Here is a 22,910-nt window from a genome sequence, read left to right on the forward strand (position 1 = left end):
AATAGGGTCAGCTGGTAAGGACACTTGACCTATCAAAAAGATTAAGTACCCAATATATATGTATCAGCAATTAAGAAAAGTTACAAATCACCATGTACCTAGAATTATTCCATTTAAAAATTTGTTTTCTTTAAAATAATAGTAGAGACAAGGTCTCACTATGTTTCCCAGGCTGTTCTTGAACTCCTGAGCTCAAGTGATCCTCCCATCTCAGCCTCCCAAAGTGCTAGGATTATAGGCATGAGCCATCATGCCTGTCCTCCATTTTTTTTAATTACATAAACAATTAATGTCCTCATAAGACAGAATTTCAACTGTCTTCCAAAATCTACAAAAGTGTGTGGCAGTGAGACAGCCAAGTAAAAGGGCCCCCGGCAGAACCTTCAACCAGCCTGCACACTGGGAGGAAAGGGTGGAGCCTCAGGAAGTTCATGCCATTTGCAGGTGGGAGGAACCTGGCCTCTCCTGTTCCAGGGTGGAACTTGGGATTCAATCTGTGAGGCAGGAAGCCAGCTAGCAGGACTTTTGCTTTGCTGAGAGTCCCTGTTTCCTGTTTTTTCCCTTTTTGCCCAATAAATTCCATTTTTCTCAAACCTTCAAAGTGTTTGCAAGCCTAATCTCTCATGGTTGTGTGACAAGAACCCCGCTGTTAGCTGAACTAAGGAGAAAGTCCTACAACAGCAAGGATCCTGCACACACTCACATCCCCTGTTTCACTCCAAGTCAGCCCCACTGGCTTCCTCCTCTTTTTCCTCTTCCTGGAAAGAATATCAAATATGCCAACCTCCTTCCTGCTCTAGAAGAGGAAAGACTTTTCCTCTACCCCCTTAGGTTCTGAGTCTAGAGATGATAGCTTGAACTGACAAAAAACAGACTAATAGGAGGAAAAGTATACACATTTTATTTGATATTAATTAATATTTTTATATAACATGGGAGGCTTCATAGAAAAAAGTGAAAATCCAAAGGACCGTTAGACCTAGGGGCTCATATACCATTTTAACAAAGGGCAATAAATTGTAGAGATGTGGCAAGATAAAGGAAAAAAAGGCTTGGGCTAGGGGTAGTGAATTGTGAGAAAGTGACTAGAAAATATATAAAGAAACGAATGGAAGATAAAAGTTATTTTAGTAAGACATGTTTTTATAGATTCATCTCAGTGTCAACTCTCCATCTCCAATGATAAGAATGTTCTCCTCTTCTTCCTGGTACAGGGAGGGTACTTTTCTTATGGGAAATTTATACTCTGCTTTTAGGTAGAAGGAGGGAGGGCAGAGAGCCCTTCCTGAATATGCTGTTTCTCAACTGCCTTCATCTGAAAATAATCAATACGCCAAAGCAGCATATTTTGAGACGGTACATTCTAATCCTTTACACTGCCCTGACTGACCCTTGCCTGGACACTCAGCTCCTTGTATCACTCCTTCCATTCTCATCTCAGCTGAAATGTCAGCTCCTCAACAAGGACTTTGCTGACCTCCCTAAGTTAGGATATTCCCCCACATCTCCCTGACCCCATTATTCTATATTCTAAAAGCCTTCTCTCTTTTCAATGGCATTTTGTTTCAAATATCTCAACTTGTGGTCAATATGTTTGCTGATTTACTTGTTTATTGACTTTCCCCTTCTCTAGACTAAGGGCAAAAGATAATATCTGTTTATTCTCCAAATTTATTTTCTTTTGCCTACCTATATTTTCCAAGTTTTTTTCAAAAGCCCTGTTTCATAATAAGAAAATAAGATTTTCTAGCCCTTTGGGTGACCAAGGCAGGAGGCTCACTTGAGCCCAGGAGTTTGAGATCAGCCCGGGCAACATAGTGAGATCTCATCTCTACAAAAAATAAAAACACATTAGCTAGGTGTGTTGGCACAGGCCTGTAGTTGTCTCAGCTACTCTGGAGGCTGAGGCAGGAGAATCACTTGAGCCTGAGAGGTCAAGGCTGCAGTGAGCCATGATCACACAACTGCACTCCAGCCTGGGTTTCAGGTTCAGCCAGATTCAGGTTCTCATTATGACCCTTCCAGCTCCCAGCTGTGTGCATGTGGGCAAACAGTCTAAACTCTCCAAGCCTTAGTGTTCTTCGATATAAATTATTTTAAAATATCAATTTTCAACTATTGCTCTATATTTAACATTTTGTTACTGGTAATATTCATGCTAGTTATTTTAAGAAGTTAACTCTTCCAAAAATCATGAAAATTGAAAACTCACCTATACCTTGAACCAAATAAAACTGGCAATATTTGATTATTTTTAAACTTTTTTTAAAATGACAATTTGATATGGTACAACATAATTTATGGTGTTTTTGACTTGGGGGTTCAGTGGGAAGCATAGAAATTTAGACTCTGCAAATAGCTGATGGATAGCTGAACCTCCATTGTCCAACTCAATGGAGGTTCCCCAAATAGCACAACTCAATGGAAACCTCTGCTTTTTGCTTCCTACTAGTTCAAGGTCCAGGGGCATTGAGGAGAAAGCATTATTTTACTGTCCTATGGTTCCAACTAGATTGATAAGTTCCCAACTTCATGACTGTGTGCTTCATGAGAAGTCCTATAAGAAGAAAAGAAAAAGTATGACTCACTTAAAATTGAAGAAAAATAATTTTCCCATAAAGCCAAGGTTCACAAATCTGTTTATCTTAGCTCATAGATCACCACCTCCCCACTGTCTGCTCACATTGCCACAGCCACCCACAGTTTTCACCCCTTTTAAAAAGAATTTCCTTATTCCTTTATTGCTAAGAAGGTAAGTAAAGCATAGTTTAGACAATGAGTATATACGGGAAACCACCAGTTATAGAAATAAAGGAACACTTCAATGTTTTTCCTTCCAAATAAGGAAGCTCGTATTTATATGAGCTAAGTTAAATGAGGCAATAATAAAAATCTGGCCGAGTGCAATGGCTCACACCTGTAATCCCAGGCCGAGGCAGGCAGATCACTTGAGGTAAGGAATTCAAGACCAGCCTGGCCAACAGAGTGAAACCCTGTCTCTACTAAAAATACAAAAATTAGCTGGGAATGGTGACTAGCGCCTGTAATCCCAGCTACTGGGGAGACTGAGACAGGAGAATTGCTTGAATCCAGGAGGTGGAGGTTGCAGTGAGCCCAGATCATGCCACTGCACTCTAGCCTAGGTGACAGAATGAGACATCATCTAAAAATAATAATAATAAAATTATTTAAGACATAATAGAAATTGAATTCTGTGACATAAAAATAATAGGAGAAAAACTTTTTTAAAAATCACAATTGGTTGCCTTCCCCTTATGTCTGAGAGTGAAAAAAATACCAAGGTGGGCGTATCAAACTTCCTGCTTTGTTGCCAGTTGCACTTACATAGATATTTTGAGCCTAGCATGATGTATTCAAATATATCAACATTTTAATGTGCTAATAATATTATTACTATTCCCAAACCAGTGAGTAAGAAGATAAAAAGGGGAAATGCCCCACATTTGTAAGTGAATAGATATGAAATAAATTAACAAAGAATATAAGCTTAGTTAATTCTAAACACCTCTAAACTGGCATGGTTTTCTATGGTCATCCTACCTAGATCTAGATTTTTATTTTCATTTTATCTATTTTTATTTATGTTGATTGATTGATTGAGACAGGGTCTCTATCTGTCACTCAGGGTGGAGTACAGTTGACATGACTATGGCTCACTGCAGCCCAGGCCACCTGAGCCCAAGCGATCCTCCTGCCTCCACCTCCCAAGTAGCTGGGACTACAGACACACACCACCATGCCCAGCTAAATTTTTTTTTCATTTTTCATAGAAATGGGATCTCACTATGTTACCCAGGCTGCTCTTGAACTCCTGGGCTCAAGCTATCCTCCCACCTCGGCCTCCCAAAATGCTGTGATTACAGGCATGGACCATTGTATCCAGGCTTGGATTTAGATTTTTTATCCCAATCTCTCCCTGGTCTTCACAGACACAAATGTTAAACCAACATACCTGTTATGACTAGATTTGGCTGCCAGTGATTAAAAAAAAAATGAACAAGATAAAGGTTAAGAGCCTACAGGTAGGCAATTTGGAGCTGGTCTGGTGGTGCCTAGAAGTCCTCAGGAACCCTGTCTACTTTTTCACCTGGCCATACCTCCAGTCAGGAGGCAGAAGAGGCTGACTTTATTCCAAGCAGCTATGTGCCCACTCTAGAACAGAGGGGATGAATGTGGGGTAGGAAATAGCAGTCTCTGCCATAATCAAATTCTACCAAACACGTAAAAAGAAGCCAATACCTCCACAAATTCATCCATTTATTTGCATATTCACAAATGTGAACTACTTTCACACTATATGCCAGGCATCTTGCTCAATGAACACAGGAAAGCAAGAGAGCATGAACAAACTAGACAAGGTCCTGCCCTCACAGAGCACCCACTGAGTGAGTGAAACAGACATGAAAAAATCAGGGTGCATCGCATCTGTTGGGGACAAAAAGAGGGAGAAGTTAATTTGACTCTGGGATGAGGATGGTCATAAAAAGCTTTCTGTAACCTTCCTTACTGTTAATAAGCAATACACACAAGAAAAAAGAAATACATGTTATAACAAACCAGAAATAACCCTGAAGTGAATTTTCTGTAGTGACTATGTAACCATAAGCCACAGTGCAGCTTGCACTATGCTGCTTAATATGGTAAACAAAGTTCAGCCAAGGATCTTTTGCTGGAGGGAATAGCTTGTCCAATTAGAAAGCTCCTTTTGTTTCTGAAAGCTACTAAAAACTCAAGCCCTTCAAGTCATTTTAGCAACTCTGAGGGAACAATTACACTTTTGTGCACAGACTTTAAAGAAAGCATTTTACAGAGAAAAATCTTGGTGGTGGACAGAATGGATGGCACATTGCCCAGGTTTTTTATAAAGATGCAGGACTGAGCGGATGTGATAACTCCAGCCATTTAGTCACAGAGGCACACAGGTTATAAAATGTCAACAGTAGGGCAGCCTTCTTGTGTAGATTAGAAGTTCTGGGAGGCCACAGTGGAGAGAGCCCTGGGAAGGCTAAACTAGCCACAGCTGGGGTAGTTCTGTGCTTCCGGTGAGCAAGAATAAAATGAAATCCCTCGAGAAGGAAAGGAGGCAATGTGTTTACCAGAAAAGTCATAGTTAAATGTAGAGGTCAAAAAATAAAAGGAAGGGAATGAGGCCAGGGGTGCTAAGCTTACCTGCATTCACAGAAAATACTACATGATTTGTGATTTACTTTACTTGGCAGCTGGGGCTGATGGCAGAGAAAGTCAAGGGCAAGCAAACCCCTTCTCTTGGTCTGCTCTTTGCACAGGGCAAACATGAGAATAAAAACTCATTGAGTTATTGCTGCAGGTTCTATGGTCTAGAAGCTATACAAAACTGTCTGATGCTTTTCATTTACCTTTTTTTTTTTCTTTGAGATGGAGTCTCACTTTGTCTCCCAGGCTGGAGTGCAGTGTGTGATCTCGGCTCACTGCCATGTCCCGGGTTCCAGTAATTCTCGGGCCTCAGCCCTCCTGAGTAGAAGGGACTACAGATGTGTACCACCATACCCGGCTAATTTTTGTTTTGTGTTTTTAGTAGAGACGGGCTTTCACTATGTTGGCCAGCTGGCCTAGAACTCCTGACCTCAGGTGATCTGCCCACCTCGGCCTCTCAAAGTGCTGAGATTATAGGCACGAGCCACTGTGGCTGGCCTCTTTTTTTAATTTTTTTTTTTCATTCCAGGTGGTTAAAATCACTTGATCACTCTCTTTGAGGCACCTGAAATCTGGATTTAAAACACCAGGGAAACATTGCAATGATTTTGCATAATTTTTTAGGTTGGAACAAATTGTTTCTTCAAGGAAGGAAAACATCTTCAATGAATCATGCTAATTCTTTCTCCTTTTATTTTCTTTTTTGACATGTAGCCAAAGATGAACTTTTTTCCTTTTTTATTTTTATCTATTTATTCACTTATTTTCAGATATAGCATCTCACTCTGTTACCCAGGCTGGAGTGCAATGGCGCAATCATAGCTCACTGCAACCTTGAGTTCCTGAGCTCAAGTGACCCTCCCTCCTCAGCCTCCCAAGTAGCTGGGACTACAGGCACACACCACCCCATCTGGCTAATTTGTTTACTTTTTGTAGATACAGGGTCTTGCTGTGTTGTCCAAGCTAGTCTCCAACTCCTGACCTCAAGCGATCCTCCCCCCTCAGCCTCCCAAAGTGTTGGGATTACAAGCATGAGCCACTGTTCCCAGCTGTTATTTTTTCTTTTTTTAATTAAAGCTGTTAATACTAAGGGATGTAGTATAAAACTAGCATCTGATTCTCTAAGCTTCTCCAGTACAAAATAGGAGCAAGTTGATGCTCCTTTATACTATCCCCAGAAAAGATAAGTCAATGTGTCCTCTAGGCCCCAAGAAAGGGCACAGGGCACAGAGCAAGTAAATCTTCTCTCCCTGACCCTGTTTGAGATTGTGAGCACAGTTCACCTTCCTAGCTCATAGCTGAATGTTTTCATGTTAGAAGCATGTTCAGTGACCCACTAAATAGGATCAAATATTTCATTTCATTCAGGAGATTTTCACAGGTGAAAGTCAAAGAATTTAAATATTCAGTGAACAATTTGAGTCCACCAGCTCAAAACAGGCAGAAGTTCAAACTCAACTAGAAGAGGTTTCCTTGTATAGTGGTTCAAGTCACTGCAATCCAAGACCAATCCGTTCTAGCCAAGGTTCTTGGTTCTGTAGACTGGCAGAATATGCCACCTCAAAATATGACACTTTGACATAAGAATTATTTTGAGCTGAAGTCAATTGAGAAGAAACAGATACAAGAAAAGCTCGCTGCACTCCCCATCTTAGACATAAATTTATGAATATTTTCTTCCTCCCCTCTCTATCAGGAAGAAAAAAAGTTAATCACTGGAGACAACTTTAGATTTTTATCTGCCTAGAGTCGGCCCCAGAGGAACCTGTGAAGCAAACTTTACTAATAGGCCTTTATCTGCCATTGGTTTCCCACGTATTTGTCTTCCCACAATTTGCTGCCCCTAGAGACTCAGGTCCTTTTCCTTTGTCTTGTCACTTCTCTAAAAAATGTACATGGCTGGACGCGGTGGCTTACGCCTGTATTCCCAGTACTTTGGGTGGCCGAGGTAGGCAGATCACCTGAGGTCAGGAGTTTAAGACCAGCCTGGCCAACATGATGAAACCCCATCTCTACCAACAAAACAAAAATTAGCTGGGCGAGGTGGCACGCACCTGTAATCCCAGCTACTCAGGAAGCCGAAGCAGGAGAATGACTTGAACCCGGGAGGCAGAGGTTGTGGTGAGCTGAGATTGCACCATTGCACTCCAGCCTGGGCAACAAGTCTCAAAAAAAAGAAACTGTCTCAAAAAAAAGAAAAAAAAAATGTATTCGTCCTTTGCTAAAATGCTGTAAGCCCATGTTCCAACCAAACCTTTGAGTTTATTCATCTCTGAGTGTTCCCACATGTAATTGCAATGCACGCGCTAATAAAATTCTGATTGTTTTATTTTGTTAATCTGTCTATATCAGTCCAGTGCATAGGGGCTCAACCAGAGAAGCCAGAAAGGTAATCAGAAAAAGAATTTGGTACCTTTCAAAAGTTCTGAACTAGGACTTTCTTGAAGAGACTCTGCTGTCATTAGAGGCAGCTCTAGAGCTCCTACCATACCTCCAGTGGCCCAGCCTATAGACTCAAGACATAGCCCCAACTCCTTTCTCTGCTCATCCAGGCAAGTGCCTACTTGCTCAGTCCCTGGACCTGCCAAATGGGGACCTAACTCCCAGACTATGTGGTTTCCCCTAGACCCTATTTACTGAAGAAATACTCTTTGAATCAGGGTGACCCATCAGTCCAGACCTCTGAGCCTCGCTTAATTAAATGAGTGCCCCAAGGATGGTCCAGGCCTCGACCAGCTCCACACAGAAAGCAGGGAGCTCTAAGCACTCCATCAGTAACACTGAGAGGTGAAGTCAGCTGGACTTCCTGAGTGGGGACTTGGAGAACTTTTCTGGCTAGCTAGAGGACTGTAAACACACCAATCAGTGCTATGTGTCTAGCTAAAGGATTGTAAATGGACCAATCAGCACTCTGTAAAATTGACCAATCAGTGCTCTGTAAAATGGACCAATCAGCAGGACATGGGTGGGGCCAAATAAGGGAATAAAACCTGGCCACCTAAGCCAGCAGCAGCAACCGCTCTGGTCCCCTTCCACGCTGTGGAAGCTTTGTTCTTTCACTCTTCACAATAAATCTTGCTGCTGCTCATTCTTTGAGTCTGCACCATCTTTAAGAACTGTAACACTCACCGCAAAGGTCCACGGCTTCATTCTTGAAGTCAGCGAGACCAAGAACCCACTGGAAGGAATAAATTCTGGGCACAATACCATCTATTATATTGTACACAGAAAGTTTTCACATTTGATAGTGCATTTGTACTTCACTATTGTTTGGGGAAGAGAAGTGTGGTAGGTAACATTACAGTCATTTTACAGAGGAGGATGCTAGGCCTTAGAAGAGATGTAGCTGGCTGGGTGCAGTGGCTCACACCTGTAATCCCAGCACTTTGGGAGGCTGAGATGGGCTTGATCACTTGAGGTCAGGAGTTCGAGACCAGCCTGTCCAACATGGTGAAACCCCGTCTCTACTAAAAATACAAAAATTAACTGGGCATGGTGGCACATGCCTGTAATCCCAGCTACTCAGGAGGCTGAGGCAGGAGAATCACTTGCACTCAGGAGGCAGAGGGTTGCAGTGAGCCAAGATCGTGCCACTGCACTCCAGCCTGGGCAAGAGAGCGAGACTCCATCTCAAAAAAAAAAAAAAAAAAAAAAGAATTGTGGCTTTCCCAGTGTTTCCTGGCTAAAAGTTGGGAATTAAATGCAGGTCTCCTGACAGGCCTGGTGCCATAGATTAAGAATCTGCTGAGCCAGAGCATAGCAAATGGAGAAGAGGCCATGCTGAAGGAAGCTCCTGCACTCGGCCCTAGCCTCTCCTCCTGTTCCACTGCTCCCTTATCAGCACTGTTTTCCATCCACTCTTTCCACCCGCCTACTGGCTCCCCACGGGGTTTCCTATCTTTGCCCATCCTATCTCTAACTGTCCCGTTTGTCCAAATTTACCTCTTCTACCTCCTACTCTCTTCCTAATAATTTTGAAATTTTCCCTGACTGGCTGCCTTTGGGAGCTGATTACTTCTGTTTTTTACTAAGGGATGAGGGATGGATAGCTCCAGGTAATGGTGGCAGAACCTAAATGAATTCTTAACTGGCAACTCTCTGATAGCATAAGGAGATGAAAATGAATGCAACAGAGGATATTCCAGACAGTGGGTGGAGAGGCATGTTTTCACAAATACTGTGGCAGAGGCCACTAGTTTCTCCCAGTATCCATTCTGTCCTCTTTCAGCATCATAGAACAGCCAATTCTTGACTGAGTGTGTGGCTCCCAAGAGTAAATACTTGCTTCTCAACCTCCCTTTTGGTTGTATTTGCTGTGTGGATAAGTGTTGCCAATGTGGAGTGAGTGAAAGTGATGTGTGCCACCTCTGGGCCCCACCCTGAAATGGAAGGGTTGACACATCCCTAATGACCAGCTGACACATGGACAGGGCAGCGAGCCATCCTTGATGCAGAACAGCTACGCAGAAGGAGCTGAATGCCTAGACACCATGGAGTCACTCTGGACTCATGTTTGTACCTGGGCTCAGTGAGAAACTACCTTGGTTATTTTTTATTCTTTGAGGTCTCTGTTAGGGCAGCTAAAATAACGTCCTAAATAATACCAGGGCCCTGCCTGCAAGTCTAAGACTATTTCATTCTTCTAGGTAGAAAGACTGTCCTTAGCCAAGAAGGGGTAGTTGGAGGTGTGCCTAATTCATCAGTGCCTAAAGGAGAAAGCCATTGAATCCTTGAGCTAGAAGAGGCTTGAAATGTAACTTAGCCTAAAGAGGGAAATTTATAAAGTTGGGAAAGATGGTCTGAGCTGTTGCCCACCTGGGGCTAATTGGAGTGCATGCCTCCAACTAAAGAAACTTAAATTTGATTTTTTGAAAGTTGTCTCCTGGCCTGGTGCAGTGGCTAACGTCTATAATACTTAAATGGGAGAGTTCCCTGACCCCCCTCAGAGACGTGTGACAGAGTGTGGCTCATCTCTTCGGCCACTGTGCACTCAAACCCCACAGAGGAGAGGGAGCATGCAGGAGCTGGGGCAAGCGCTTTTTGGCTCCAACCCCACAGTAGCATCTAGGGGTGGGTGTCTGCAACTCCTGAAGCCCCAGTGGGCATATTACAATACTTTTTTAGCTCTGCCATCACAGATGGCTTAAGTGTTAACTAGCTCAGTGCCCTCTTGGTACCCGGGTCCTTTTCCAGCATCCAGGAAGAATCAGGTCACATGGACAAATTGAAGGGTGGCAAATGAGGAGGATTTTATTGCCAGATGGAGGTGGCTCTCAGCGGGATGGATGGGGAGCTGGCAAGGGGATGGAGTGGGAAGATGATCTTCCCCTGGAGTTAGGCAGACCCGCAGCCAATCTCCTCTCCAACCATCCTCAGCCAAACTCCTCTCAACGTTCAGATGTTCCTTCCCTTCTCTCCTCTGCTGCACTCTTATGCTCCTCTGTTCTTCTGCTCGTGGAGCCTGAGGTTTGGGGTTTATATGAGTACAGGATAGGGAGCATGGTGGGGCAAAAGGCAACATTTGGGCACAAAAACAGGAATGCTTGTTCCCATTTAGGGCCATGGGTTCCCAAGCTTGAGGGCAGGGCCTTTGACAGGGAACCGCCCTCTTCTACACAGTATCTCCCTGCCTTCTGTCTGTATCACTCCCAGCACTTTGGGAGGCTGAGGTGGGTGGATTGCTTGAGCTCAGGATTTTGAGACCAGCCTAGGAAACACGGAAAAACCCTATCTCTACAAAAAATACAAAAATTCACCAGGCATGGTGGCACGCACCTGTGGTATCAGCTACTTGGGAGGTTGAGATAGGAGGATTGCTTGAGCCCAGGTGGTCAAGGGTGCAGTGAGCCATCATCACACCACTGCACTCCAGCCTGGGCACTCTAGACAGGGCACAGTGGGAGACCCTGTCTAAAAAAAAAAAAAAAAGAAAGGAAGTTGACTCCCAAACAAAATAAGGACTTAGGCCAATTTTGGCCATGGGGCACCAGTCTTTGATTTAGATTTGGTCCAATTCATTATTGGAAGAGCAGGGGCACAAGGAGATCAAATTACTTTTCTAACATCACTGGCCCCTTAGAAACAGAGCTGTGCCTGGAATGCAGGTGCTCCACCTCTGGGACCTGTGCCCACCCTGCCTATTCCACTCTTCCAGCTTAACTCCAGGCATCTCTCCTTCCTGCCCCAGAACAAGCACGCATGGGGAGTCAAGTACTATTTTGATTCTGACTCAAAATTCTGCATTTAAGGAAAGATCCGTCTTCTTTCGCTACCTCTTCTCTTCCCAAACAATTCAGTCCTGAAGCCATTAGATGGGTGAGAAGGGTGCCTCCACGTCGAAAAGCTGTGCATGGGTGTAAGACCCTGAACTAGGTGATGAGGGCACTCACGTGAGGACAAGTCCAGCACCATCAGAACCGGAGAGAGGTGAGGAGGGTGTCCTCAGGGCATGGGAGATAAGTGATACACAGGGAGTGATCTACAAAAAAATGCATCAAGGGTAGTGAGGCAGGTTTCTCATCAGAGACAAGTTGCAGATACTGAAAGGAAACAAACTAAAAAGGAACGCTGTGGTGTTGGATAGGATTTGGAAGTTTTCATGTAAACTCACACTTGTCTATATAAACAGATTTAGAAATAAATGTAGATGTACATGTCTGCCAGCTGCAAGAGCCTGGGAGCAGTGACATCCCCACATCAACAGGCATCTCTATACCAGACTCTCGCTTATAAACATGATGCTTTACCAAAAAAGATCTGGGCTCCTTGAAGAAATGGCTGATTCCAGGGCTGGGGCAGGAAAAGTGCAAACTGAGCCTGGAACATCTTGTACCAAAAAGAAAGGAAGTGCTCAGAGAAGGACAGAAACATGTTGAAAGGACAGTGAAGCCAGCTTGAAGGGAGTCCTGCTGGCCAAATCAGGGATATAAAAATTTATTTTGAGCATCAAAATAAGTAATGTAATAAATGGATTATAACTCATTGGATAAAATAGAAAAATTTAAGTACATACAAATATAAATAAGTGAATCAATGGAAAGTTTGATGGAGAGCAGGACATGTACATAGTTTCAAAGTATCTCCCTTCACAAAGACCTACTAATTTACAAAGGGTAACAGAGATGCTTCACAGTGGAGAATGCTGGCAGACACCACCTTAATCAAGAAATCAAAGTTAACATCATTGGTATGGGCAAACAGAAATCACGTCGCACACTGCCTGATAGGATGCAGGTGAGAATACGGTGTTTTTCTGTGAGTGTATGGCTTAAGATGCACACCTGAATTTAATTATGAGAAAACGTCAACTTGAGGGATGATCTATGAAATAAGTGGCCTGTAATTTCAAAAGCATGAAAGTCATGAGAAGACTAAAAGAGACTAAAGGGATATGACAACATACAAGGGGCAAAAGTTGAACGGGATCTGAGGATTAGATATTAGTAACACGTTGATATGATTTGGCTCTGTCTCCACTGAAATCTTACGTTAAATTGTGATCCCGAGTGTTGGAGGTGGAGCCTGGTGGAAGGTGATTGGATCACATAAGTGGTTTCTAATGGTTTAGCACCATCCCCGTAGTGCTGTCTCGTGATAGAGTTCTCGAGAGATCTGGTCGCTTAAAAGTATGTAGCACTTCCCCCCTCACTCTCTTCCTCCTCCTCTGGCCATGTGAAGACCATGCCTGCATCCCTTCGCCTTCGTCCATGATTATGTTTCCTGAGGCCGCCCCAGCCACACCTCCTGCACAGCCTGTGGAACTGTGAGTCAATTAAACTTCTTTTCTTATAAATTACCCAGTCTCAAGTAGTTCTTTATAGCAGTGTGAGAACAGACTAATACACATATCAATCCTAATTTCCTGATTTTGATGGTTGTATTGTAGATATGCAGGAAAATGTCCTTGTCTGTGGGAAATACACACTAAAGCATTTGGGAGTAACAGGGCCTCATAGCAACAACATTCTCAAATAATTTATGGGGAAAAGTTCTATGTACTTGCAACTTTTCTTTAAGTTAGTGATTATGTCATAATAAAAGACACTGCAGCCCCCACTGGCTGCTCTGAAAAGCCATCTTTGCATTGTTCCTCGTCCGCCTCCTTGCTCGCCGCAGCCGCCTCCTTGCTCGCCGCAGCCGCCTCCGCCGCGCGCTTCCTCCGCCGCCGCGGACTCCGGCAGCTTTATCGCCAGAGTCCCTGAACTCTCGCTTTCTTTTTAAATCCCCTGCATCGGATCACCGGCGTGCCCCACCATGTCAGACGCAGCCGTAGACACCAGCTCCGAAATCACCACCAAGGACTTAAAGGAGAAGAAGGAAGTTGTGGAAGAGGCAGAAAATGGAAGAGACGCCCCTGCTAACGGGAATGCTAATGAGGAAAATGGGGAGCAAGAGGCTGACAATGAGGTAGATGAAGAAGAGGAAGAAGGCGGGGAGGAAGAGGAGGAGGAAGAAGAAGGTGATGGTGAGGAAGAGGATGGAGATGAAGATGAGGAAGCTGAGTCAGCTACGGGCAAGCGGGCAGCTGAAGATGATGAGGATGACAATGTTGATACCAAGAAGCAGAAGACTGACGAGGATGACTAGACAGCAAAAAAGGAAAAGTTAAACTAAAAAAAAAAGGCCGCCCCGTCTCAGAATCTAAACGTGGTCACCTTCGAGTAGAGAGGCCCGCCCGCCTGCCCACCGTGGGCAGTGCCACCCGCAGATGACACGCGCTCTCCACCACCCCACCCAAACCATGAGAATTTGCAACAGGGGAGGAAAAAAGAACCAAAACTTCCAAGGCCCTGCTTTTTTTCTTAAAAGTACTTTAAAAAGGAAATTTGTTTGTATTTTTTATTTACATTTTATATTTTTGTACATATTGTTAGGGTCAGCCATTTTTAATGATCTCGGATGACCAAACCAGCCTTCGGAGCGTTCTCTGTCCTACTTCTGACTTTACTTGTGGTGTGACCATGTTCATTATAATCTCAAAGGAGAAAAAAAACCTTGTAAAAAAAGCAAAAACGACAACAGAAAAACAATCTTATTCCGAGCATTCCAGTAACTTTTTTGTGTATGTACTTAGCTGTACTATAAGTAGTTGGTTTGTATGAGATGGTTAAAAAGGCCAAAGATAAAAGGTTTCTTTTTTTTCCTTTTTTGTCTATGAAGTTGCTGTTTATTTTTTTTGGCCCGTTTGATGTATGTGTGAAACAATGTTGTCCAACAATAAACAGGAATTTTATTTTGCTGAGTTGTTCTAACAACAACAAAGAAAAAGACACTGCAAAAAAAAAAAAAAAAGAAAAGTCAACATTTAAGAGAGTCAGGCAGGGAAGGCGAGCAAATAAGAGCTCTGCTATTTCAGGGGCACTATTGACATTCATAAGAATTCTAACTCTGAGGCCAGGCTACTTGGATTCAAATCTCAGCCCCATCATTTATCAGCTGTGTGACTTGGGGTAAGTTATTCAACCTCTCTGTGCCTCAGTTTCCAAATAAATAAAGTGAAGGTCATAATAATATCTATTTCCTAGGGTTATGAGAATTCCATGGGTTTATATTTGCCAAGTGCTTTGAAAAGTACCTGGAACAGAGTAGGCATCAGGTAAGTGTAAATAAATAAAACGAATGACCCACGGAGTTGTTCAAAATGGAATAACCTCACACATATGCTCACTGCAGGGAAAGAAAAATGGATGGAAAATTTAAAAAAAAAAAAAATGTTTTGTTTTGTTTTGTTAGGATAGGGTCTCACTATGTTGCCTAGGCTGGACTCAAATTTCTGGGCTCAAGCAACCCTCCGTCCTCAGCCTCCCCAAATGTTGGGGTTACAGGGATGAGCCATCACGTCCAGTCACATTTTTAACTTAAAAGATACAAACCTGCAATTACAGGCAGTAGGAAAGGCAAGTTACCAATGGTGCTGGAAAGTAAAGCAGCTCATAAATGTGGGGCATTGTCTGTTGAGTGCAAAAACTTTTCCATGGTGACCTCCTGGATACAAAGTCAACACAACTCACTTCCCTGCTAAACTGAGACGTTTCCTTTGACCAACAGTGACACCCACAGGCCAACACTGTAAAGACAATTTGTATCTGAATGTGGGCCAGATTTCTAGAACCCTGTAATTGCCAGGCTGTAAGGATTCTCAACAAGCAAATAGCAAACATTGAGTAGTTGTTGGATCTATGTTTCTATTTTCAAAACTAATCTACCTCAGGGAGTAAATCGTCTCTGCAATAATTTTTGCATAAGATGGGAAATCCCATTCACCATAACGACTGAGCCAGGCGCAGTGGCTCACAACTATAATCTCAGCACTTTGGGAGGCCAAGGCAGAAGGATCACTTGAGGCCAGGAGTTCAAAACCAGCCTGGCCAACATGGCAAAATGCTGTCTCTACTAGAAATACAAAAATTAGCCAGGCTTGGTGGTGTGCACCTGTAATCCCAGCTACTCAGGAAGCTGAGGCATGAGAATCACTTGAATCCAGGAGGCAGAGGTTGCAGTCAGCTGAAATAGCACCACTGCACTCCAGCCTGGGCAACAGACCCTGAAAAAAAAAAAAAAAAAAGAAGCAGAGAAAATCCAAAATTATAAAATATATAGGAATAAACTTAAAACTTGTTAAGACATTGCATGAAATAAACTACAGAATGTTGCTAGGAACTATAAAAATTTGATCAAAATATATATCATTGATGTTTTTAAGATCTGAGTATTATATATTAGTTCTTCCTAACTTATAAATTTGAGTCCAATAAAAATCCCAAGGAAATTTACTTTTTAAAAACCTGGAAAATGTTTCTAAATTTTATTTAGGAAAATAATTAAAACATTAAAAGCTGAAAACAAATGTGGAAAACATCTTCATAACAGTAGCCAACATTTATTAAGCCCTTACCATGTACCTACCAGGCACTGTTAACTTTTATAATTTCACTCTTTAATCCTAATAATTGTGTGGGACAGATATTATTAGCATCCTCATGCAGTGGAAATATATTGTTTAAGCTTAGCAGCATCTCTGTTTCTTACCTATGGTAACAACTAATTTATTTTAGGGGAATTATCTGTCCTTGATTTCAGCATTAGGACTATTAATCCAGGCGTTTTGCTCTCCCCTTGCCAAGGGGCAGGTAAATTACCCTAAAGGTAAATGATCCATGCTAGGTGAATTACCTGGTCCTTTCCTGCAGTTTTAATTTTGAGAAACAAAAAGCCTAAAAACAATTGAAGTTCACTCATTCTAGCAGTGACGTTTCTAGAAGACAGTTGATTTTTACCTGCTACCTAACTAGGTCCCTAAAGGAGACAAACGCAGGAAATGTCAACAGAATTGCATCTCCACTTGCAGACTAAAGGATTAAAAAAAGGGAGTCACGTTAGCAGAATCTACAGAGCCACAGTAGAGGGGCCATCCAACAGGAGATGCAGACACAGAAAAAGGAATAAGCTTTCCAGCATGATGTCGCTAGAGAAGGATCTCCTTCACGCCTCTCCAGAAGAGAAAACCCGAGAAGCTCCTGGTGACAAACCAATTCCTTCTTCATGGATGTGAAATGACCAGGATACTATAAAGTCACCATGCTCTTTTGCCATGCCCAAAGCTGTGTGTGTTGACTGTTCCACTGTCCTATCAGCCTATGGAAGGACAAGCAAAGCTCACAGAAGAATGTTCCTTAGTAGGAAGCAGCACTAAAAGCACCCTGAATCAGGATGAATGGGAAACCATTCCAATAAACACGTTTTGGATACATTTTCCTTAAAAAAAAAAAAAAAAAAAGACAGTAACTACCACAGGCTGGCAGGGGCGGAGTGGGAAAATTAATACTCTTACATTTTTTTTCCGCTCTGATTTTCTACCACTGGCCAAACACAATTAGAAGCCAGAGGATAAAGCAAGCCCAGATGAAGCGGACCGTAGAGATCAGCCCCAAAGGACGCACTGCAGGAGAATGTCAGAGTGGATCTGAGAGGCAAATTGGATCTGGGCTTTCCAAACAGTCCGTGTTTGCTAAAGACACAATTGGTTTCTGCAGCTTGCAACAAAGAAACCAAACTGATACAACCCACCTTACAGACAAGAAAATGAAGTTCAAAGAGATTAGGTTACTTTTTGCAGGTCACATAGATAATGTATGTAGGACTCTAAAACAATTTAAATAGAAGACATTTCAAAGATCACAGAATTAAATGTTATTTTCCCTGGAGTTAGTAACTGCCCTTTTTATTGCTTAATTTGCTCTGTATGTTTTTTTCTCGTATTGTAAAATACAACATAAAACTCACCATTTTAAAATGAGCAATTGAGTAGCATTTAGTATATTTGTAGAGTTGTACAATGACCACCGCTATCTAACAGAATCCTATAGAGCCACGGCAGAGGGGACACCTGACAGGAGATGTAGTCATAGAAAAAGGATTAAGTTTGCCCTTGAGTCTGCACATGGAAATGGCATTCTATTGATCTATAGACACACACATATATACCAATTACTGAATCAGGATACACAGCTAAAAACAGATCCTGTTATACGTAAGAATGCAGTGTACTATAAAAGAGGTATCAGTGTGAAAAGGATAACTCAATTGTCTAATTGGGCTTGAGGAATTATTTTTATTTTTAAAAGGGAAATTAATGTAGACAAATCATAACATGTACCCCAAATTCAAATGGATTAAAGACAAAAATGTCAACAAAACATTTGTGGACCTTTCCAATAGAAAAAAAAAGAGCAAACTCTAACTGCCACCAACATTTTAAATCTCGAATCCTATATTCAATTAATATGGGGATAAAGTTCTTCCCCTTGGATAGGAGAGATTTGGTTTGGTTTTCTTTTAATTTCCTCCAAAACAATCATTGGCAGGAAGCTTCTGCAGGATAGGCTCCAGCAAAAGGAGAGCATAAAGCAATAAAGAGAAAAACAGGATCCAGTGAACAAGAGACTGTAACATAGAAGAGCAGCAAAGTGGAGTCCAAGGATGACACCTGTGCAGCTGCCCTAGAGAGCGGCCGCATGGGAGCAGGGGGACAAAAGGCCCTTGGGGAGTCAATGCCAGGAAAAAAAGGCAAGCAAAACAAAGACTGAAACTGACACCAAGTAACTGGAAAATATTAATGATAGGCATGTGACACAGATCATCCAACTGTTTGGAAATTAGTAAGAGATTTCTGTTTATATGAAATATCCAGAATAGGCAAGTCCATAGAGACAGAAAGCAGAATCAATGGTGGCCGGGGCCTGGGGGGGTGGGGGGAGTGGGGAATGACTGCTTAATAGGTACAAGATTTTTGGGGGGGATGGCAATGTTTTGGATGGAACTAGACAGTGGTGATGGTTGCACAACTAGAAATATATAGGTAAATAAGAGAAAATTAGAAAAGTCAACAGTAGAAAAGTGGTTATTGTGGAATGGAATCAGGAGTTGGGTATAGTGGGAAAGTGAGCTGCTAGTTTTTATTATAAGCATTCTAGCCCCATTAGAATTTTTTTTTTTTTAAAGACAGGGTCTTACTCTGTTGCCCAGGCTGAAGTGTAATGGCATGATCACGGCTTACTGCAGCCTTGACCTCCTGGGCTCCAGCAATCCTCCCACCTCAGACTCACGAACAGTTGGGACTGCAGGTGATCACCACTGCACTCGGCTAATTTTTGTATTTTCTGTAGAGACAGGGTTTCACCATGTTGCCCAGGCTGGCCTCGAACTCCTGGGCTCAAGCAATCTGCCCATCTCAGCCTCTCAAAGTGCTGGGATTACAGGCGTGAGCCACTGTACCTGGCCCCATTTGAATTTTTAACTGCAAGCAAGTATTACTTTGATCTTTAAAAATACACCTCACAATAAAGAAAAAGCAAAAAGAGATATATTTGTAACCTAACTTTCTTTTTTTTTTTTTTGAGACGGAGTCTCGCTCTGTCGCCCAGGCTGGAGTGCAGTGGCTGGATCTCAGCTCACTGCAAGCTCCGCCTCCCGGGTTCACGCCATTCTCCGGCCTCAGCCTCCCGAGTAGCTGGGACTACAGGCGCTGCCACCTCGCCCGGCTATTTTTTGTATTTCTTAGTAGAGACGGGGTTTCACCGTGTTAGCCAGGATGGTCTCGATCTCCTGACCTCGTGATCCGCCCATCTCGGCCTCCCAAAGTGCTGGGATTACAGGCTTGAGCCACCGCGCCCGGCCTGTAACCTAACTTTCAAAACTTAAATTGGAAAAACTATAAAAGATCATATATTTTATTATATGAAAAACCTAAAACTCTGGTACATCAACATGTACAGTTTTTGGGACTGAAGATTAATGGCAGCCAACTGCATCTAATCTCTTCACACCTCCTCTTTTAAAATGTTAAGACCAACAAATAGCACAAGTAAAATGAAACGAGTCATTATGTGGAAGGGGAGGTAAGTGCACAGAGGGTAGAAATTGCAGAAATGGTCACCATTGCATGTCTCCAGAGACCTTAATAAGGGATTCAAGGTAAGCAAGTGAATCAAGTCAAGTATAAAAATAATAATAATAAAAATAAATGAGTGTGTTGGAGACCATAGGAATTTCATACAAATATTGAAACTGAAAACACTTAAAAAACATTCCAAATCAGCTTTCCAATCTGCAACCTTTGTTAGAATGAAGGCAACAGGAAAATGGTCTGAAAGTGCCAGGGAAGAGAAGAAGGACACTGAGCCCTTTTCGTCCCTTCAGCACTTTCAGGAGACAGAATGCCACAGAGAATTTTCCACAGAGCTGGGCATGGTAGCACACTCCTGTAATCCCAATAACTCAAGAGGTTGAGGCGGGAAGATCGCTTGAGGCCACGAGTTCAAGACTAGCATGAGCAATGTAGTACGACCCAATCTTTACCAAAAAAATCATTAGCTGGGCACAGTGGCATGCACCTGTAGTCCCAGCTATGGGGGAGCATGAGGTGGAAGGATAGATTGAGCCCAGGAGTTGGAGGCTGCAATGAGCCACTATTGCACCGCTGCACTCCAGTGTGGGCAAAAAAAGTGTTCTGTGGTTGCAGAGCAGGAGAGAGAGAGGAGGCTTAACAGATTCCCACCCTGAAAGAGAAAGTGGGAAGCGGAGTACGTAATAGCACTCAATTTCCTTTGAGAAAACTGCCTCCCCTCCATTGTGAGAAGTCTTCATCTGGAGGGCCTGCCTCCCCAATGCTGCAGCCAGGAGCTAGGTCTTCACCCACTTCCCAGGGAGTCACAAGAGCCTGGCTGCTAGGCTCAGCAACTGGATGCTCTCTCCAAGTACAGCAAGATCCTAAGCAAGTTAGGCTTTAGTGCCGTGGCAGAAGCAAGCATGCTAACACAATTCCCCACATCCACAATGGAGGCTGGGCATTGTCAGCAGTGGCGGTTGGAATACAGGATTTAGGAGGAGGTAGCAGTTATGAAATACTCAATATAACCAGTAACGAGCAGCACAAGACCCCTCACACCTTCAAATATAAGACCAGTAATAACACAAATGTACATTTTAACTTGGGTAGTTAAAAATACTAACAAGTGATTTATATCTGCTAAATCAGCAAAAAAGTACAAAGAGGAACAAATTGAAGGCATGTGTTTTAATGAACATTATAACCAAAAAAAACTGAGTCCTTGTGCTAGAAACACGTAGAAAAAAATTATAAAATTGTTTCAAAGAAAGCTTTCAGAATCAGTTTTACCTAAAACCTATAGCTAAGATTAGCACTCCCACCTACCTTCACCCATGATTTCTTCCTGCCAACCTTCTCTCAATAGCTGTATCATTAGCATTTGGCTTGATTCATGTTCAATTTTGACAACAGCATGTCTAGTTAAATACTACTCGCAGCTGGCCATGGGACATATTATGAACACCTTTGCTTCCCAGATACATTTACAATTGTTTAGTTTTTCATTTGCTTACTACTCTGGGCCATAATTTAACCCCAAATTATTTGCCATTTATCCAAATCTCCACATCCTGATGGATCAGGTTGTCTACAAATGTCATCTTGTTCAAAGGTCTCTGTTCCAGTCCAACCTGGCAGGAGTAGAGGGGTACCATGCAGAGGGGGATCAGAGAGTGCCAGGAAGAAAGGAGAACAGGGGCCTTTGGACTGAACCATCCCAAAGACTCCTGTGCAGCTTCCTAATGAGAAGAGGTAAGACTGTCAGCAAAGAGAAAGTGAACTTTGCCCAGCTCTCTATGACCACACGCTGCCACACACACTGAGGATTGAGAACAGATCCAAGGGCAACTGCAGACACCTAAAGCTAAAGAAAATGGTCTAAGGTTGTATTAAAAAATCCAGATGCACTTTTTTTTTTTTTTGGAGACAGGATCTCACTGTTGTCCAGGTTGGAGTGCAGTGGCGCAATCTAGGCTCACTGCAACCTCCGCCTCCTGGGTTCACACAATTCTCCTGCCTCAGCCTCCCAAATAGCTGGGATTACAGGCGCCCACCACCACACCAGGCTAATTTTTGTATTTTTTGGTAAAGAAGGAGTTTCACCATATCGGCCAGGCTGGTCTCAAACTCCTATCCTCTAGTGATCCACCTGCCTCAGCCTCTCAAAGTGCTGGGATTATAGGCGTAAGCCACCTCGCCCAGCCTCCAGATGCACTTTGTATACAATTCTGCTCAGGCAGTTTTGGCCTCAGAGTCCTCCAGCAGGTGAAAGACTCCAACACAGGAACAAAATCTTTGTCTACCCCACAAATCTCTTCCAGGTTGACACAGCCTTCATAAGCAAGAGCCACGACTGTGATGAATGCCTGTTGTCATTTTAAGCACTGCAAGTTATTCCACATGAATACTGAACTATGGTCCAAGCATATAAGGGAATGCATCTCCCTTTCAATCACACGCCATCCAATGCATGCCATAGGTGGCTAATGTCAAGCAATATTCCCCCACCGAATCCTTTGCTTGGTCAGGAGACACCCTGTATCTACTGCAAAGACTTCTGTTTTCTCCTCTGTTCTGTATTTTCCCAAATTCCTACCCTGGTATGTACTCTTTTTTCTAATTACAAAATAATCATTAACTTCTAAAAAGCCATGTACAACTAGTTGACATAAAAATCCATCTAACCCATCTGTTAGTAAATATGACTATGTTGTAACAATTTTATTTTGATTTTAAAAAAAGGGGTCTCTTGATTTAATCAGGGCCTTGGGGTCATAGGGGGATTAGTCACTGTCACAGTCATGGTGATGCCTTTATTCAGGGAAAACTTTAATATTCTTTGTCTTCTTCAAAAACAGCTGCCGGAAAACTTCAAATTAAGGAATGTTCATCTAAAACACCTTTACTGAAACTTGATTCCTTGGGCCAGAGGAAGGTCTTTACTGTAGTTGATAGTACTAGTGGGAAAAAATGAACAGAATTAATGATAGTACATACATAACAGAAGATTTTCATGCCCACTTTTAAAACATAGCAGATCTATATATTTTAACAAGGTAAGATCTCCAAGTTACAACTTTTTAAGACAAACCTTTAAGATAAAAGACAATGTTAGTATCGGTCTCATTTTATTTAAAAGAAAAAAGAGAGAAACATAAAAATCTGGAAAGACAAATATCACACATGGTTTTTTGTTGGTTGGTTTTTTGGTTTGTTTGTTTTGTTTTGTTTTGTTTTGAGACAGGGTCTCACTCTGTTGCCCAGACTGGAGTGCAATGGCATGATCTCGGCTCACTGCAACCTCTGCCTCCCAGGCTCAAGCCATTCTCCT

General features: G+C 42.6%; 2 protein-coding genes across 11 annotated transcripts in view; one reads left to right on the forward strand and one right to left on the reverse strand.

The window, feature by feature from the left end:
* Window positions 1–13,247: 13,247 nt before the first annotated feature.
* LOC702864 (prothymosin alpha) lies at window positions 13,248–14,489 on the forward strand. The gene has a single exon (XM_015140683.3). It carries the CDS (start codon window positions 13,447–13,449, stop codon window positions 13,777–13,779), a length of 333 nt encoding a protein of 110 aa, XP_014996169.1. The 5' UTR covers window positions 13,248–13,446; the 3' UTR covers window positions 13,780–14,489.
* A 6,263-nt stretch (window positions 14,490–20,752) lies between these two features.
* ALDH7A1 (aldehyde dehydrogenase 7 family member A1) overlaps window positions 20,753–22,910 on the reverse strand; it is a 53,727-nt gene continuing 51,569 nt past the window's right edge. For 6 of the 10 annotated variants that reach the window (XM_078005138.1, XM_078005136.1, XM_078005133.1 and 3 more), the window contains one exon: window positions 20,753–22,536. In XM_078005138.1, coding sequence (XP_077861264.1) covers window positions 22,482–22,536 — 55 coding nt within the window. In that variant the 3' untranslated portion in view covers window positions 20,753–22,481. The remainder of the gene's footprint in view (window positions 22,537–22,910) is intronic. The other 4 variants (XM_078005137.1, XM_028849699.2, XM_078005135.1 and 1 more) reach the window with 1 other exon arrangement.

Source organism: Macaca mulatta, chromosome 6, assembly GCF_049350105.2.
Source record: "Macaca mulatta isolate MMU2019108-1 chromosome 6, T2T-MMU8v2.0, whole genome shotgun sequence".
In the NCBI taxonomy this organism is placed as follows: domain Eukaryota; kingdom Metazoa; phylum Chordata; class Mammalia; order Primates; family Cercopithecidae; genus Macaca; species Macaca mulatta.

Coding starts and splice junctions, on each gene's coding strand:
- LOC702864 (XM_015140683.3), top strand. CDS start 13,447: ATGTCAGACGCAGCCGTAGACACCAGCTCCGAAATCACCACCAAGGAC.